The sequence below is a fragment of the Peromyscus californicus genome, unplaced genomic scaffold, assembly GCF_007827085.1.
Source record: "Peromyscus californicus insignis strain IS unplaced genomic scaffold, ASM782708v3 Scaffold_9__1_contigs__length_137607984, whole genome shotgun sequence".
NCBI classification, from domain to species: Eukaryota; Metazoa; Chordata; class Mammalia; order Rodentia; family Cricetidae; genus Peromyscus; species Peromyscus californicus.
Window position 1 is genome coordinate 72,428,648 of NW_026294617.1, and position 17,837 is coordinate 72,446,484.

General features: G+C 45.5%; 1 protein-coding gene across 1 annotated transcript in view; it reads right to left on the reverse strand.

The window, feature by feature from the left end:
- Positions 1-5,525: 5,525 nt before the first annotated feature.
- The window catches only part of Snx27 (sorting nexin 27), an 89,458-nt gene continuing 77,146 nt past the window's right edge, over positions 5,526-17,837 (reverse strand). The window contains 4 exon segments of the mRNA XM_052730167.1: positions 5,526-9,151; positions 9,988-10,047; positions 10,681-10,809; positions 11,269-11,418. Coding sequence (XP_052586127.1) covers positions 9,104-9,151; positions 9,988-10,047; positions 10,681-10,809; positions 11,269-11,418 — 387 coding nt within the window. The 3' untranslated portion in view covers positions 5,526-9,103.

Here is a 17,837-nt window from a genome sequence, read left to right on the forward strand (position 1 = left end):
TAAAGTCAGTTCTTATGACCCTTTCCCAAGAACGCTGTGAGCTCACAGGGATCCCGTGGTATGGTCTCCCTTTACTGTGCACCGCCCACCTGCTGGTAGGCAGCATCTCTCCCCAGGCTCTTCTTACAAACTTGACCCCATCCAGTTAGGACCTGGCCTCAGGCCAGAGGTGTCCAGTCAAAGTGTGACTGCTGGCTGGGGATGTAGGCCAACGGCAAAGCACGGTGAAGGATGCTCAGGGCCCCCACCACACCAACACAGAGAAAATGAGAAAGCAAGCGAGAGAGTAAGAAAAGGAAGCGTGGGAGGGGGGCGGTGGAGAAGAATCAGGGCAAAAGAGAGACAGCCATGTGTAAATCCTCACAGCGAACCCCCACCTCTCCCCATTCCTCTCCTCTTAGCAGCAGCGTCCAGTAGTTTAAAAGAAGGCAGAGCACGGCAGCACATGGCTGTAATTCCAGCACTTGGGAGACTGAGGCAGAGGACTCAGGAGTTTGAGGCTAGCCTGGGACGAAAGGACAGACAGACAGACAAACAGACAAACAGACACACACACACACACACACACACACACACACACACACACACGAAGCACTATTGGAGATACATCTGGGTGTGGCTTCAGGGAAAGCAGGTCTTAGTAGAGATCAAGAATGGGATGGCGTCTGTAGCTCTTTTCTTCTGACCGAACAGCTGACAAGCAGTAACTCGAGGGAGAAGAGGCTTACAGGTGCATGGCTCAGGAGAACAGTCCATGTCGGTGCGGAAGGCAGTCCACCATGGCGGCAGCGGGAAGCTGCTTGCTTATGGCTCTAGAGCAGATAATCTGCGGCCCCAAGAGATGGTCCCACCCAAAGGCAGGGGCCCTTCCTCAGGTCATCCTCTCGGGACATGCTCTCCTAGGTTGGTTTTCAATCTAGCCAAGCTGACAACGAAGATTAACCACTACCAGGCCTTAGAATGAGGCTTCGGGCAGGACGCTCAGCTAATTAACGAAGTCCCTGAAGCCGAAGCGGCAGGCTGTGTGTGCACATGCACATGGGAGCAAGAACGGGAACAAGTGTAAGGCCAACAGGCATTGGCGGTATCTGTGAATTTCCAGAGCAATCTCAGCGTTAGAAGGGTTTGTAGGTCAGAACCAAGATGAAAGGTGAGTTTCAGACCACGAGAATCCCCCAGTGACTGTCCCTCCCTCCCGGCGCCAGCCTGCTCTTAGGGACCGCCTCCATTGTGTGCTGTAGTAACTTGCTGAGGCACCAGAGTGTAGGTGGCCCACTCACAGACGAGACAGAGGTCCTTTAAATTGTAGAACCAAAACCCAACACTAAGGAAAACATCCTGGTAGGAGACTAAGGCTGATAAGGACACAGAAGGGGGAAGCCCTGGATGAGTCCAAACTCTTCTCTTCCTACGATTTGAAGGCTGGGAAATATGCACGTGTGTGACGTGCCCCTCACGACACTGGTCCTTGATGACTCAGCATGGCCTTTGTGAGGCAGCCTTTCACTTCTTTGGTTTCAAGTATTTGTGACCCAAGAATTTCCTTCATGGACAAGCTTCAGTATGTTCTCTAAACATGAGAATTTGAAGAGGTCTGACCTTTTGGTTCTTAGAAAAGCTTTGTTTTCTCACTTTTCAGCCCTTATTTTTAAAAATTATTTATTATTTAGGCTTTTCAAGACAGGGTTTCTCTATGTAGCCTTGGCTGTCTTGGAGCTCACTTAACTCAGAGATCCACCTGCCTCTGCCTCCTGAGTGCTGGGATTAACAGCATGCACCACCACTGCTGGGCTCAGCCTCTAGTTTTAAGCATTTATTATTCAATGTGCACACACATGCATGTATGTGGACAAGCATGTGCCAAGGCATGTGGTAGGTAGAGGACAACTTTGGGGAGAGGTTTATTCTCTTCTCACCATGCGGGTCATGGGGGATTGAATTAGTTCATCAGGCTTGGTAGCAAGCAACTGAACCACTGAATCACCTTGGTGGCCCACTGAGTCACATGTAACTTAGAATGGTCTCCAAATCATTTTGTAGTCAAGGATGAACTTGAACTCCTGTTCCTCTTGCCTCCACCTCCCAAGTTCTGGGATCACAGGTGTTTACTAGCACATGGGGCTCACTGTCTTTCTATTTCTCCAAGAGTCAACTTTCTCTTGCCAGAGGCAAGATTTCCATTCAATGGACTGGATCCTCTCACCTGCTCAATAAAGACCTCCTGCCGCTAGGCGGTGGTGGCACACGCCTTTAATTCCAGCATTCGGGAGGCAGAGCCAGGTAGATCTCTGTGAGTTTGAGGCCAGCCTGGTCTACAGAGCGAGATCCAGGACAGGCACAAAGCTACACAGAGAAACCCTGTCTCGAAAAACCAAACCAAAACAAAACAAAAGACCTCCTGCCACATACGTGTCCCTCACTTTTCTCCTGAACTCATGTGGTACAACCTTTTCCCTTCACTTTCCTATTAGTAAACATTACCACATACACCCATTCATGTCCAAATCTGGATTACAACCTTTCCATTTCTTTTCCCCCTCTGTTTTTGGGAACAGTGGTTGAGACAGGGTGGCCTCAGACTCACAATCTTTCCTCCTGAATCTCTCAAGTGCTGAGACTACTGGCATGGGCTACCACACTCAGCTTCTCCCACATCTTCTAGTCAGTCCAACAATAAAGCCCCGACTGAGTTCCTCAGGTCGAGATGGCTTCCCGACTATATTACTGTCTAAACCCACTGCCCCACTAAAGAAGTTTGCAGTACGCTTCCACAATCCTCCACCTGCTCATCTACATATAGCCTGTTCTCCACGGGTAGAGTCAACTCTTCAGTTCACTAACGATTGTTGAGTGACTTTCATTTGCCTTCTTCACTGCTACAGCCCTACTGCCCTCAACAGGTGCCCCCAACACCAGAAGCTGTTTAGTAAACAATGAAGAAATGACCACTGGGGCTGGATAGATGCCTTGGTGGTTAAAAGTGCTTCCTGTTCTTGCAGAGGACGCACTTCTGGGTCCCAGCACCCACAGAATAACACAACTGCCTGTAACTGCAGGACCAGGTAATCCCAACTCACACAAGTGCACACATACACACACGAAACACCTCTAAAGAAATGACTCTAGACATCTATACGGGATTTCCCACCTGTGCCTAAATGTGAATAGTCCAATACTAAAACACTTTCCTTTCAAAGTCTTGGAGCTTTTTGTTGTTCTTTTTAAAGATTGATTGATTTTTGGTTTTTCAAGACAGAGTTTGTCTGTATAGCCCTCGCTGGCCTAGAACTCGCTCGGTAGACCAGGCTGGCCTCAAACTCAGGGAATTGACCTTTCTCTGCTTCCCTGCATTAGAGGGATTAGAGGCATGTGCCACCATGCCTGGCTTTTTTATGTGAGTGCCCACATGTTTATCTGGGCACCACGTTTGCCTGTGGCCAAAGAAACCGAAGAGGGGATTGGATGCCCTGGAACTGAAGTTAAGATAGTTGTGAGCCTCCACGTGGGTTCTGGAAACTGAACCTGGGTCCCCTGGAAGAGCAGTCAGTGCTCTTAACTGATGAGGCATCCCTCTAGGCCACTTTATTTTCTGAGATAGGATTTCATGAAGTCCAGGCTGGTCTAGAACTTGCTATATAGCCAAAGATGCTCTTGAATTCCTAACCCTTCACTTCCCAAGTGCTGGTACTACAGGTGTACCCACCTGGCCTGGCTCAGCTCTCCACTCTCCAGTCACAGAGCTTGGGAGCCTTTTCCTCTCCTCTCATGGACATTCAGTGTTATTACATCATGAAAGATTTCATTTCTACAACTTGTCATTCTATCTATTTCCTTCCTTTCAGTCATCACTGTGTCTGCTTCTTAATGGAATAATTATATCAGTCTTCTAATTGATCCCGCCTTTCATATGGCAGAAGAATCAATTGCCACAACTGTCCTCTGTGTACTGTGACTCGCACATGTGAATACACACACACACACACACACACACACACACACACACACACACACGCGCGCGCACGCACGTAAAAATGGGGGCCGTGGAAACCCTTACCTTCTACTTCATTCTTGTACATACCCTATATTCCGCTGAAACAATATCTTCACTGTGCTCTGGACAAGTCTGGTCTTTCTTACCCTGGGTTTCTTCATTCTCCATTGCTTCAATGTCTTGTACATAACAGCCCCATGCTGTTTAAATCCTGCTTGATGAAATCCTACTCATGTTAAATAATTCATATTAAATATCACTTTAAGATTCCCTTTATGCCTTCATCTATAAGTCAAAACTTTTTATATTTATTGTATATGTGCATTCAATATAACTCGTGTGTGTGCAGAGGCTAACTTGTGAAAATCAGTTTTCTCTTTCCACCATGTGGGACACAGGGACTCAGGTTGTCAGGCTTGGTAGCTAGCATCTAGACTGAGCCATCTTGGCCCTTCCCTCAATTTTGAGACAGGGTCTTATGTGGCCCAGGCTGGCTGTGAACTTGCTGTGTAGCTGAGGCTGGTCTTGCACTCTTAATCCTCAGACCCTGAGGTTGTAGACATGCACCATGTCTGGGCCTTTTATTAGTGTCCTCATAGCACTGAAACCTTCCACTGTGTATCATGAGGCTGTCCTGTCTCCTCTGTAAGGCTATGAGCATGCCTGCATCTACTGCAGTTTCTTACACAATGTCTCATACAGATGGTATTTAATGGTGTTGACTTTGACCTCTGTAATTCTAGTTCTATAATTCTACCTTTCTATGGATCTTCCCTTATTAAAGAGAAAAAATATGTTTTAATGTCTAGTGGTCAGTGGCATAGTATTTGTCAGATTCCAAATACTGGATATTGGTGGCTGGGTGAATGAGACTGTGGATGTCATCTCTCCCCAAATCCAAATATCAAACTTGGTGGTCTTTGCTCTTAGGATCAACTAAGGAACAAAAGCATGTGGTAAAGGGCTATGAAAATACCAAGAAATGTCTGACCCACTACAAATGCTGATCTTTTTGGGGAGCAGGTTCTCTTCTGAGTAGGAGGTGGCCTGGTACCTGGGCTCTCTCTGTAAGAGCAAGGACAGCAGGACCACCCTTATTCTCAGGCACATGATCACAGAAGTGAATGCAACCCCCAGACCTGGTGTTGCCTAGGCATTCACTAGGGGCGATATAAAAATGTCTCCTTATTTATTTAGAAATGAGATATAAACACGCTGGGGTGAGCTGGGGGCCTAACACCATGTCCTCGAGGTTCTGCCAGGTTTTAGTTGTGCTTGGTTAGTGAGGGGGTCTGTGAATAGTCACAGGATTCTGTGCAGGAGGGCTCAACAAACTCCGAGCTGAGGTAGCAGATGGAATTTCTGAAGAACTGCTCCCTCCTGCCTCCATTCCCTCCTCACTGGAGGAGGGAAATGGAAACCAGTCAGATGTCCCCTCTCATTTCAGACTAGCCATTCCGAATGAACTCTCAAAGGCCCCTGTTTAGTTCTTCCCACATAACCCAAAGGATTTGTAGTCTAGGAAACCAAGAAATTGTTTCATCAATAAATCAATTTATTTAAAAGAATATGTTACAATTAATTACACTAAGTGACATTACCAAACAATCTTAGAGTGGTTAGCTCTAGAGCAGGGGCCGGAGAAACCCTGGAGCCAGTGTGGTCTCTGCATTTTCTCTTCACATTTCATAAATCACAAATAAAAATACAAGACACTGCAGTGAACATACAATTAGAGCTTCTCTCAAATAAATTAAAGGATGCACGGCCTGGGAAAAGCCGAAACCCAGCTCGCTGGCTAAAAGGGGCATGGTATCAAGTTGGCACCCACGTTTAGCAGCTGGCCAAGAGCTCCTACCAGCGTCAGGCCGTCTTCAGAGCCCAATCTCCATACACCCTCAGTTACTTCTGAGGAAGCTGCTGCTGTCTAGGTAAAGGAGGCCTGGCAGATGCAATCAGGGTTAGATTAAGAGGAACCCAAGGTGGAGGGCTAAAGAGGCATTCTCCTACTAGCCTCCCACTAGCTCTGAGTATTTAGACACTCTCCCTCCTCCAAAAAGAAGTTAAAGTAACCCATAAAACTGGTGAAGGAGCAGCAGTGTGCTGAGGCCATTCCCTGCCCCAGACAGCATAATGGACAGGAGAGCAGGGAGACCCTCCCGTCCTGGAGACTTGAGGTCAACTCATATGCATTCAGGTCCCTTTAAGAAAACTGCTTTCTAGGAGCTGGCCCTTAAGCTGGAAATTCTGAGATGAAAGAGGTGTCCCCTCTTATCAGTGCCCTACTCTGCTGCTCCAAGCACTGGCTTTGGAGTTATAGAAGGGGATAACTCAAAGCTAATGGCCCCGGAAACTAAAGGATAAAACTAAACGGGCAGGCAAGAGGATGCTGGGATACTGACCTCGTTCCTCCCTGAGAGCTCTGTCCAGGCCTCGGAGCTGCCCTGAGCACTAATATATCTGCAGCTGTGCTGAGCTTAGGCCTCAGCATGGGGAGGGCAGGAAAATGGAGACCAGGATAAAAGTACAAAGAGCGGCAAGCTCAAAGCACTACCCAAGCAAAGCTTCCTACAGGGCCAAGTTTCTCAGGGTCCATAAAAAAATCTCTTGAATTTTTGTCTCAGAGAATAGAAACTCAACATGGAAGAAACAATGGGAGACCAGGAAGATCCTGCTGGGGTGAAGCTGGGGAGGGGGATTCCCTTTCTCAGAGATAAGCTGCAAAAGAAGACTGGGTAGATGCCACCCTGGGCAGAAGCCAGGACTAAGAAACATAGTAGGCATTGGAGAAAGGAAGTGCAGGGGAGATGGGGTGGAGTAGAGTTACATCTAATGCAGCTTCATGCAAAGGGGCTTGATCCTCTGGGCCTCCATGACTGGAGCCCCACTATGAGCCTTATGGGTCTCCTTCCCATCTCCTGGCTGCAGCTGTGAAACTGCCTCAAGGCAGCTCTGCTTCTACACAGATTCTGTTAACAGGCCAACACCTTTGGGGCTCATTCTTCGGGACCTCCAGAAAGCCCTGTCTCTACTCTGAAGGCTGTCATTAGACTCCTTCATGCCTCTCCCGCTGAGGGAACAGGGGCACATTGTTGCTATTTTTAGAGTTTAAACAAAGATGGCCTCCAAAGCATCTTGGAGTAGAAATCAATGCATCTACTTTTAAGGTACTCAGACATTATTAAAGCCCAAAGAGTTGATCCTGGATTAAAGCCTTCAAAACAAGTATTATCTTCTTCAACTTTAAACACTCCCCATTCTTATATTTTATACTTTGTGGTCCCACAGAGAGGGAAGGAATAGGCTGTCCTAAAAGGTTCACACCTTCCTGAGACAAGTGGCTACCAGAATTATAGAGACAGAAAAGTGGCCTCATAGTAATCTGCAAAATCAGTATGAAAGAAACTTTAAACCAAACCCAACACTGCCAACTACACCCAATTCTGGCTGCCTTCCAGCTACATAAAGCCAAGGATGCCAGCCTATGGAGGCTTCTATTTGGAAGGTAAAACAGGGAAGCAGGAACTCAAGGTCTGAGAATATTACCCTAGTGCCAGCCCTGGCCTGTGTCCCAAACGTAGTTCTTAGGTCCTAGGAAGTCTAAATGCAAGGGCAGATAAGAACCTCTTCTACTTCTGAGACAGAGTCTCATGGAATCCAGGATAGCCTTGAGCTCACATTTTAGCAGAGGATGGGCTTGAACTTCTGACCTTGCTGTTCTCCCTTCCTAAGTGCTGAGATTACAGGTGTGCACTGCCACACCCAGGTTTATGTGGTGCTGGGAATGGAACCTAGGGCTTTATGCATACTAGCAAGCACTCTACCGATTGAGGCCCAGCCCCAGCCCCAGCCCCAGCCCCAGATGAAGAACTCTTTGAGAGACTTCTCTCCAGTCCCCTTTGAAGTAGAAAGCGGAATCAACCAACATCAAGCATATTTCCACTTCTTCCTGGGCCCTTAGCTGGCATGAGTAGGGCTATGGTTTGGTTGACAGAGACTCAGACTCTAAGTTTACCCAAGTCACTCCCTCCCCAGACAACTGTTTCAGGAAGTCTTGGAGGATGTAAAATATAGGTGGTTATGGGACAGGAACGGAGGAGGTAAAACCCTTATAGATATGAGGTACTGCCTCCTTCCTTCCCTCCACACGTCCAACCTTTGTGCCTCCGATGTCAAGCTTCACTCCCAGTCTCCAATACTATCCCTGTCGCAGAAGAAGAGCTGCCTATGAGAACAGCTTCCTGAGACTACCCTCAACTCTGTTTTGGGCCCTAAAGAAACAGGAAGGAGATGCAGAATGGACTAGTGAGCCATAGTGGGGGCGACAGACCAGGAAGATGACTTGGAACTGAGACCATGGATCTTTAGAGTCCCTGCAGACGTGCAGTCTCACTGCTCTTGAGAAACAGCCTTTCCCCTCTCAGCACCCTCTTGAAGATAAAGACACTACACCCCTTGCTCCTCAGACTCTCTGGCAAACCAACAGCCAGAAACTGTACTCGATACAAAAAAGGGGGAAACCCAAGCAGGTTGTAAACTTTTCGAGTCCTTCATGAGGAGAGGTATTTTCCCTGTAATTTTTTTTTTCCTTTTTAAAGTTTGTTTCAAAATAAAGAGAGCAAGAGAGAGATCATGAATCAGTGAAGGTGTGTAAAAACACAAGCTAAAAAAGGTACTGCCATCAATATGAAATTTAAAAAGAAATATATATGTATATACGTGCAGCTAATTTGTGTATATATAATTTTTTACATACATACATATATATGCTTGAACAGTGCAAATGGATGGAGTTCATAGTTCCAGTTTTAAAAATATAGTACAAGGAGAGTCTGTTGGTATGAGGCCCGGAAAACGACCAAGATGCCTTTGGCGAGTTGGTTGGCCTTATTTCTGTCTGATCTCAGTGGACTTCTGGCACTATCAACCTGCTCTTCTCTACCAGCTCAGTTTCAGAGACGTGAAATTCACAGGGAAGTATTAATAATATTTAGCTTAGGACTTTGGGATATATGACTTTTTTTCTTCTTTTGTGTTAATGGTTACTGTCTGGCATGGGAGACAAAAGGCTAAGAGGATGAGGACAAGGAGAAGGGAAGGGATGAGGCAAGGCTAGGTGGCCACATCCCTCTGCTGTGACCTCGTCATCTGGAAAATATTCTGAAAGGAAAAGAAAAGAAGAATTACTGAGGAGCAGTGTGGCCTCCAGTCTGGAGACAGCCCGCACACACAGCAGGAGCAGCAAGCCTGGCTGACAACTGGATCCAACTTCCCACTCAGAACCACAGCCTCTGAGCATGGAGGACTCTCAATAGTACCACCTGGCTCAGTCTTCCTGTTATAAGAGACAATTCAGATCTAAGGAGGTTGCTTTGCCCAAATCACAGATAAAAGAAGCAGGAGAAATCCCAGATGACTTCCAGAGCCCAGTGTTCTTTCTACTATAGCAAGAACATCAACTTCCACGTGACTGACTGGACCTATTCACTTCCTGATTTTCTTTGAGCTAAGTATTTTGACAGAGTCTTCTAAATTCTGCTCCAGCACTGAGTAGCAACCAATTTCCCCCACATACATGTTCTCGGTTAGTGAAGAAGGACTCTACTGTGACTTATCCAGTCAGATGGCTAAGCTCAGGGCAGGAGCTCTCCTGGGTCAGCAACAACATGGAGGGTTATTTGATTAAAACAACAACAACAACAAAAATCAATCAAACAAGCAGAAGAGGGTCCATGAAGTCATGAGAGATGGGAGAGCCTGCAGCCAGTGTCCACCCTCTACACAAGGGAAGAAGCCGGGCTTTTTTTGCAGAGCCCATTCACCATCCAGAGGCCAGCCTCGCTGGGAGAATGTCCTGGCTCACATGGGATAATCAGTCTCTAACTAATATTCCTAGAAAGACAGAAATGGAGGTGAGGGTCCCAGTATTTGGTCATGGGCCTATACATTTTAAACAAGAAGATGAAGAAATGAATTCAAGAATTCTTTAGAATTACCTCTTTTCTCCACTTGAGCTCGCAGAACACCCTCTCAAAGCATTCATGCATGTAATTGAACTGGAAAAAAAAAGGTAGCAATACTCACTGACTTCCCAAGACCAGGCACAAGAACATGCCTTTGAACTTCAGCTCTATCATCCCACCTTCCAAACCCACCCAGGATAGAAAAAAATCCTGCTGCGAACCATAGACACAGACAGACCTGACAATCTATTGTTCTCTAGCTCCTTCTAGTGGTGACTATGACGTACAGGATGCAAATTTCACAATCCCAACAGGACAATACGTCAAACTGGTCCTTTTGATTTTATGGTTATCAACAAAGGAATAAAAGCATGTATTCAGGGGCTATAGAAATACTACAGAGAAACCAAGGGTGTGGTGGCATGCATCTTTAATCCCAACACTCAGAAGGCAGAAACAAGTGGATCTCTTTGAGTTCAAAGCCAGCCTGGTCTACATTAGCAAGTTCCAGGCCAACCATGGCTACACAGTGAGAGCTTGTCATAAACAAATGAACGACAGCAACAAACACCAACTATGGCAAGACAAAGAAAGAAAGAGTTCTCTGGGATTGTGACTTCGTTGCTTCCTAAAGCCCCAGATTCATGCTATTTTTCCTTTAGTTCCCTCTAGGACTTACTTCAAAAGTCCACTCTATTTCCCCCATGCCTCCCATCTCCCACTCACATATGGTGTGAAGATTTTAACCCATCGAGGCTTCTTCTCTCCTCGTGCATATTCAAAACAGAAGGCCATTCCTTCTTCATCTGTGTCCCATCGCTGCATCTCATCCCATTCAAACGCTATTACCTGGTTCTAGACAGCCAAGAACATCAGAGTAAGGTCTACAGTCTAGGCTGAGGCAAAGGGATTCGGATGGAGAAATGCTCAGTGTTTCAGGGAAAGGTTATGATAGGAGAAACTGAGGCTGGTGAGGTGGCTCAGTGGGTAAATGCTTACTGGGCAAGTTGACCTGAGTTTGAGCCTCAGAACCCACACAAAGGTGGAAGAAGAAAATGACTCCACAAAGTTGTCCAATAACCTCCACACACGTACCATGACATGCAGGAGTGTGCACACACACGCGTACACACAATAATCAAAATGAGTAATTTGGAGTAAGGAACCAGTGAAATAAGGATCAATATGGAGTCACTGATTATCATCAACATAGTTTTGATTTCATTTGCCCCACAGAGGAACTAAAACACAGAAAGTAACAAGGTGCCCAATGACAGACAGAGCCCCTGGCCCAGCCCCAGGCAGGGCTCTCACCTCCAGCTGTCCTTCCTCAGTACAGGCATGAAGTTTGAAGTGCGTGATGCTGATGGCCGTGATAACATGCCCCTTCCTCCTGGAGTCACAGGCACAGTGTGGGAAGATGATCTCGTTGTAGCCCTCACAAGTCCTCAGCATGTTCAGGTACTAAACAAATAAAAGTGAAAACCACGTCACAAAGACACTGAAGCACAGTGCAGCTGCTGGGATGGACAAGAGCATTTCACCTAACTACCCAAAGACCTGGCTTCTGACTTCACATCTGTCCCTGCACTGGGTTGGGCCTCTGTGGCACGCCTTTCTCCCATTCTCAGCTTTACCTCCATCCTTCTAACACCCGGTTCTTCATGGGAAAATGACACAGGAATGAAGTGACAAGAGAGACACCGTAGTCAAGACACTAGCATTAGAAAGGAGTCCCCACGGCAGTCGGCGTGGTCCTCCTTCCATGTACTTAAGGGACGGGAATCTCACCGAGCTTCGCTAACCAAGTTGCACTGATCTTAATGAAGACTACATAGCTCACACTCATAACATGTTAAAACTAAAACAAACAAACAAAATCCCCCTCAGTCATTTTGTCATTTTACAGAACGCAGAGGGAGGTGAACCTACCTTGAGGTTATTCATCAGAAACGAACAATTAGAACTAGATCCCTAGACTTGCCTTTCTTCACATCAGCTAATTCCTAAGTGCTCAGTTGTCCTGAGTCTCGTGTGTGTGTGTGTGTGTGTGTGTGTGTGTGTGTGTGTGTGTGTGTGTGTATTATATACATACATATATATATATATATATATATATATATGGCAGTTTTAACTGTCAACCCAACACACTCTAAAGTCAACTGACTGAGAAAGGAGGTTCAGTGAGGAACTGTCTAGACTGGGTTGCCTGTAAGCATGTCTGTGGGGAGTTATCTGATTAAACTGATATGGGAAACAGCCTAAACATGAGTGTCACAACTCCCTGGCTTTGGGTATTAGACTGTCAAAAGAGAAAAAGGTGAGCTGAACATAGGTATGCATGCATTATGTGCATATGCTGTGAAACATGGAACAGTCTGAAACTGCAAACTAAAACAAACTTTAGGCTGCATGTCAGGGTATTTCATCACAGCAGCATGGATGAAACTAAGACAACGTGACTCCTCATAAAGCATCTGGACCCAAACAAGTAAATACACGATCCTCATAAGATTAATCCAGAGAAGGCTGTGAACTCTGAAGCTCACTCAGCCTTGTTCCCACTCTACTGTTTCAGCTGGTCTTTAACTCAACTCACATTCTAAGTTTAGCAAGAAAGATATAAGACATGTGGATGGAGCATAAAAGAGACAAGAGGAGATGTAGTAATATTGTGTTCCCCAAAATATTGTACACCCTAATAAACTTATCTGCGACCAGAGAACAGAACAGCCACTAGATATAGAGAGTCCAGAAAATGGTGGCACACACGCCTTTAATCCTATCACTTGGGAAGCAGAGATCCATCCAGATCTCTGAGTTTAAAGCCACACTGGAAACAGCCAGGCATGGTGACTCACGCCTTTAATCCCAGGAAGTGATGGCAGGAAGCAGAAAGGTATTTAAGGCATGAGGACGAAGAACTAGAGCCTGGTTAAGCTTTTAGGCTTTTAGCAGCAGTTCAGCTGAGATCTATTCAGATGAGGACTCAGAGGCTTCCAGTCTGAGGAAACAGGATCAGCTGAGGAACTGGCGAGGTGAGGAAGCTGTGGCTTGTTCTGCTTCTCTGATCTTCCAGCGTTCACCCCAATACCTGGCCTTGGGTTTGTTTTTATGAATAAGACCTTTTAAGATTCGTGCTACAAGGAGATAAGAAGGAAGTAAAAAGACTCACGGTCCCTGAGCTGGTGTCCTTTCAAGGGTCGCCGGGAAATAAGCATACAGGATTGAGCCTCCACACCCTCACATGAAAGTCACCGAAGACCAGCCACTGTTGGTATGGGCAGAGGCACACTACCTTAGGTGACTTCAGCATATGGGCAGGAATTCCAAACTGAGAACCAGACAGTAGCCTTCTCTCTTACTAAGAAATGACAGGGGGCTGGAGAGATGGCTCGGGTTAAGAGCACTGGCTGTTCTACCAGAGGTCTTGAGTTCAATTCCCAGCACCCATATGGTGGCTCACAACCATCTGTAATGAGATCTGGTGCCCTCTTCTGGCCTGCAGGTATACATGCAGACAGAACACTGTATATGTAATAACTAAATAAATCGTAAGTAAGTAAGTAAATAAATAAATAAATAAAATAAAACTGTTCAAAAAAAAAAAGGAAATGACAGATGCACAAAGAGACACTAGGCAATCTGTGGCTCTGCTACTGGGGACTGACACTACTGGCTCTGAGGGGCTTAGGTGTCCAGGAAGGAGGGATCACACGCTGCCTACTTTATATTTCTTCTTCAGTACAATAACTTAGAAGATGGGAAATTACAACGAACAAGAACAGAGGCCGGTGAGTTCAGAAGACAGAAGACTTCAAGCCTGTTCCCCGCATTCCTCCACCATCACTGTCTCTTCCTTTTCTATTGTCCTTCCTCTACCAGTAGACGCGGACACTATCTACTGCTCCGGCTGTGAGCAGAGGACAAGGCCTGCGACACACAGGTAAACATGACAAGGTAGGTGCTATGGAACCTTCTAAGACAGACCCAGCAGCAGGCCTGGGTCAGACAGCGGCACACGGAGGAGTGCCGGGTCCCTGGGCTGGGCTCAGGTTACCTTGCACTGAAATCCAAATGCATTCTTTCCTAGCGACAGGACTTTACTCCTTCCCGGACCCTTAATTCTTACTCTATAAAGTGGGAAATAATGACAGCACCTAGGTCATAGTATTATTTGTTAACATCAAATATAAAATACTTAGCACAGAATTTGATGCATAATTAGACAGTTAACAAATGATAATTTTAAAAAATCTGTTTTTGTTTTCTTTGTCAAGACAAAATTTCTCTGTAAAGCCCTGGCTGGAACCAGGTTGGCCTTGAACTCAAAGATCTGCCTGCCTCTGCCTCCCAAGTGCTGGGATTAAAGATGTCTTGCCACCACTGGCCAGCAGTTAAAATCTTTTTAAAAGCTCCATTATCATTAGCCAAAGGGCTCAACCATTTTCCCTCTCAAGAATGGCTTGAGAGCTAGAGGAGTGAGGGTACACCCACTTGGTGTACAAAAAAGAATGGTTATGAAATGGCAGATCTGGAAATTACTTTTAAAAACTGCAGAGCAGGGGGCTGGAGAGATAGCTCAGCATTTAAGAACACTAGCTGTGCCTGCAGAGGACCAAAGTCTGGTTCCCAGCACCCACACTGGGGCTCACAACTGTCTATAACCCTAGCTCCAGAAGATGACACCCTCTTCTGGATGCTTTGGGCACTACATGCATGTGGTACACACATAGACCAGCAGACAAACACACACCACACATTAAAAACAAAAACAACTTCCAGGGTAGGGACTGGGAGTGTTAACTCAGCGAAATAATACTTGCCAAACATGTGTGAAGCCCTAGGTTCAACCTGCGGCACCACAGAGACCAAGCAAATAAAAAAAAACCCAAAAATTCCAGTGCAAGACAGAGCCAGCCAAAGCATGCAGGTTAGAAAGGTGAAGACTGCTAGCTAGCGTAGCAGGTGGTACATGGGGCCTTCTGTACCTTCTGTACCATCCTTTCAGCTTCTCTGTTAAAAAACTTACAATAAGCCGGGCGGTGGTGGCGCACGCCTTTAATCCCAGCACCCGGGAGGCAGAGCCAGGTGGATCTCTGTGAGTTCGAGGCCAGCCTGGTCTACAGAGAGAGATCCAGGATAGGCACCAAAACTATACTGAGAAACCCTGTCTCGAAAAACCAAATAAATAAATAAATAAATAAATAAATAAATAAATAAATAAATAAATGAATGAATGAATGAATGAATAAATAAATAAATAAATAAACAAGAAACTTACAATAAAGGGTAAATAGTAAAGGGAAAAAAATGCCCCGAACCCAGGCCTCCAGTATTTAATCCAAGTCATATTCCTAATATAGTCATTAGAAACACTGACAGGCTCAATACACAGCTATTCTGCTCAATGGTGCTTAAAAAGCTGTAATGCAGGTGGGTGTCACAGAACCTGAAGATTAGTTCTGCTCATGTTCTTTAACAAAAAACAGCTAGCATAAAAGAAATCCATTAAAAACTGTCTTCTTCCGGACACAGGTGTGCTGTTCTGACAAACATATCTGCCATATTCCTAATAGGGCATTTGACTGTACAGATTTTTTGTAGGAGAGAGGTGAATGTCTTTGAGGCAGGGTCTTATTATGTAGCCTGGTAAGCTGGCCTGGAACAGGTTAAGTACGCCAGGCTACCCTTAAACTTGTGCTTCTGTCTCTGCCTCATGAGTACTGGAATCACATGTTTATACCACCATAGCAAATCCTCTGTAAACATTTTTTTTTAAAGCAACATGTAGATAAAGACAAAGATTAGAAAAAGCGACCAGAAGAGATATGGATCTCTGTGTATCCTGAATGCTCTGTGATAGTAAGAAAGTATTATTCCTGGGGCCTTCCCACTGGAAAAAAAAGGCCACCTGGAAGTAAAGGACACCCTCTCTCCCTTAATTCCGGGGAAACATGCACTGGAGTTCTAATACCACCCCAAATCCTAGCTCTACTCTAACTAGTCAGTCACATGATCCTAGACACTGTGGTTTGAACGTGATATGTCTCAGACAGGCTCGTGGGTTTGAACACTTGGTCCCTAGCTGGCTGGCACTGTTTCTGGAAGGCTGTGGAACCTTCAGGAGGGGGAGCCTTACTGGAAGAAGTAGGTGACCAGAGGCAGGCCCTGATCAGCTGTCCCCCACTCTTGTCATCAGGATGGACTGTATCCCTCTAACTGTAAGCCAGGGTAAATTCTTCCTCCCTTAAATTGCTTTTTGTCTGGTATTTGGTCACAACAAGCAGGAAAAGTAGCCAAGACATTGCATTCTGAGTGTACTTTGTAAAATGAGGCGAATACTTCATAACCAGTTTAGAACAGGACTGGCACAGACTGAATCTCCTCTTCCTGTCCTTGGAGTCAATGATGTCACCCTTGAAATCAAAAGACCTTCAAGAGAGTTTTTACTGGCCTAAAAATAATCTGAATGGAAACTAAGGCACTCATGTCCTTGATGAGAAGCCAGATATAGTCTTACTGGGACCAAGGTCTTTGGAGACTCTCAGGTTGGCACCATTTCTCAGGTTTAAGTAGACAATCCCTACACTGTTGAGTTTGTAGCAAACTTGAAAAGAACACTGAAAATTTACATAGATTCAAAACTAGAAAGGTAAATTTTTATTTCTAACATATTTACAACATGTATCTAAAAAACAAAATTTTAAAGCTAGGCACGGTGGTATATACCTGTCATACTAGGACCTGGGAGATATAAGTGGGAAGAAGTTCAAGACCAGCTTTGGCTAGACAGCAAGTGCAACCCTAGCCTGGGCATGAGACCCTGTCTTAAAGACAAAACAGCCACATAGAATTATTCTGTCCATTCTCAATTTTGAATAGCTAAATATGATCTTGAATCATTACATATGACTTAGATATGTGAACCACTTGGGTGGAAGAGGAAAGATGTAGTAAAGGACATTTCATAAATGTTCAGTAGTTGCCAAGAGAGAGGTGTGGTGCCTAACAGAGCAGGACACTTCAGGTGAATGGGCTAACGATCCATTCTAAAGAATCCTGTTCTCCTAGCTGACTTGCCAAAGGACAGACCAGGTCTAATGGCGATAAGGCCCTGAGAGGAACCTGGGGGGCCAAAAGTCTCCCCAAACTTGAACTGAGATTCTGAAGCTCTTCAGGTTTCACAATCTCAAGGATGCCTTTTTGTTTTGTATTGAGACAGAGTTTCTCTGTATAACAGCTCTGGCTGTCCTGGAACTCACTCTGTAGACCAGGCTAGCCTTGAAATCACTGAGATCCGCCTGCCTTTGTCTCCCGAATAATGGAATTAAAGGTATGTGCCAACACTGCCCAGCTCAAGTATGCTTTTTAAAATGTTTTACTTTTATTGTATGTATATGCATGTTTGCCTGCATGTATGTTTATATACCACATATATGTCTGGTGCTGTGGAGGCCAGAGGAAGGCATCAGATCCCTTGGAACTGCTGTTAGAGATTGTGAGCTGCTGATGTGGGTGCTGGGAACTGAACCTTGGTCCTCTCCTAGAGCAGCCAGTGCAGTTAACCACTGAGCCATCTCTCCAGACCTCACTAAGTAGCCCTGGCTGGCCTGAAGCTCACCCTGCAGGCTGGCCTCACTCACAGTGATCTGCTCACATGTGCCATCACAACTGGTCCCAGGGCTACTGTCTTAAAGAATAGCCTCACTCACAGCGATCTATCTTCCCTTAGCCAAAATTCTGCCAATATTTAATTATACTTTTAAGATTTTTTATTTTCTGTTTTAGCTTGTGTTAGTAAGATGGTTCCCTGATTTCTGATGACTTTCTATGGAAGAGATTTTTTTTATCATGTAAGTGATAAAATATCCTTCCTAGAT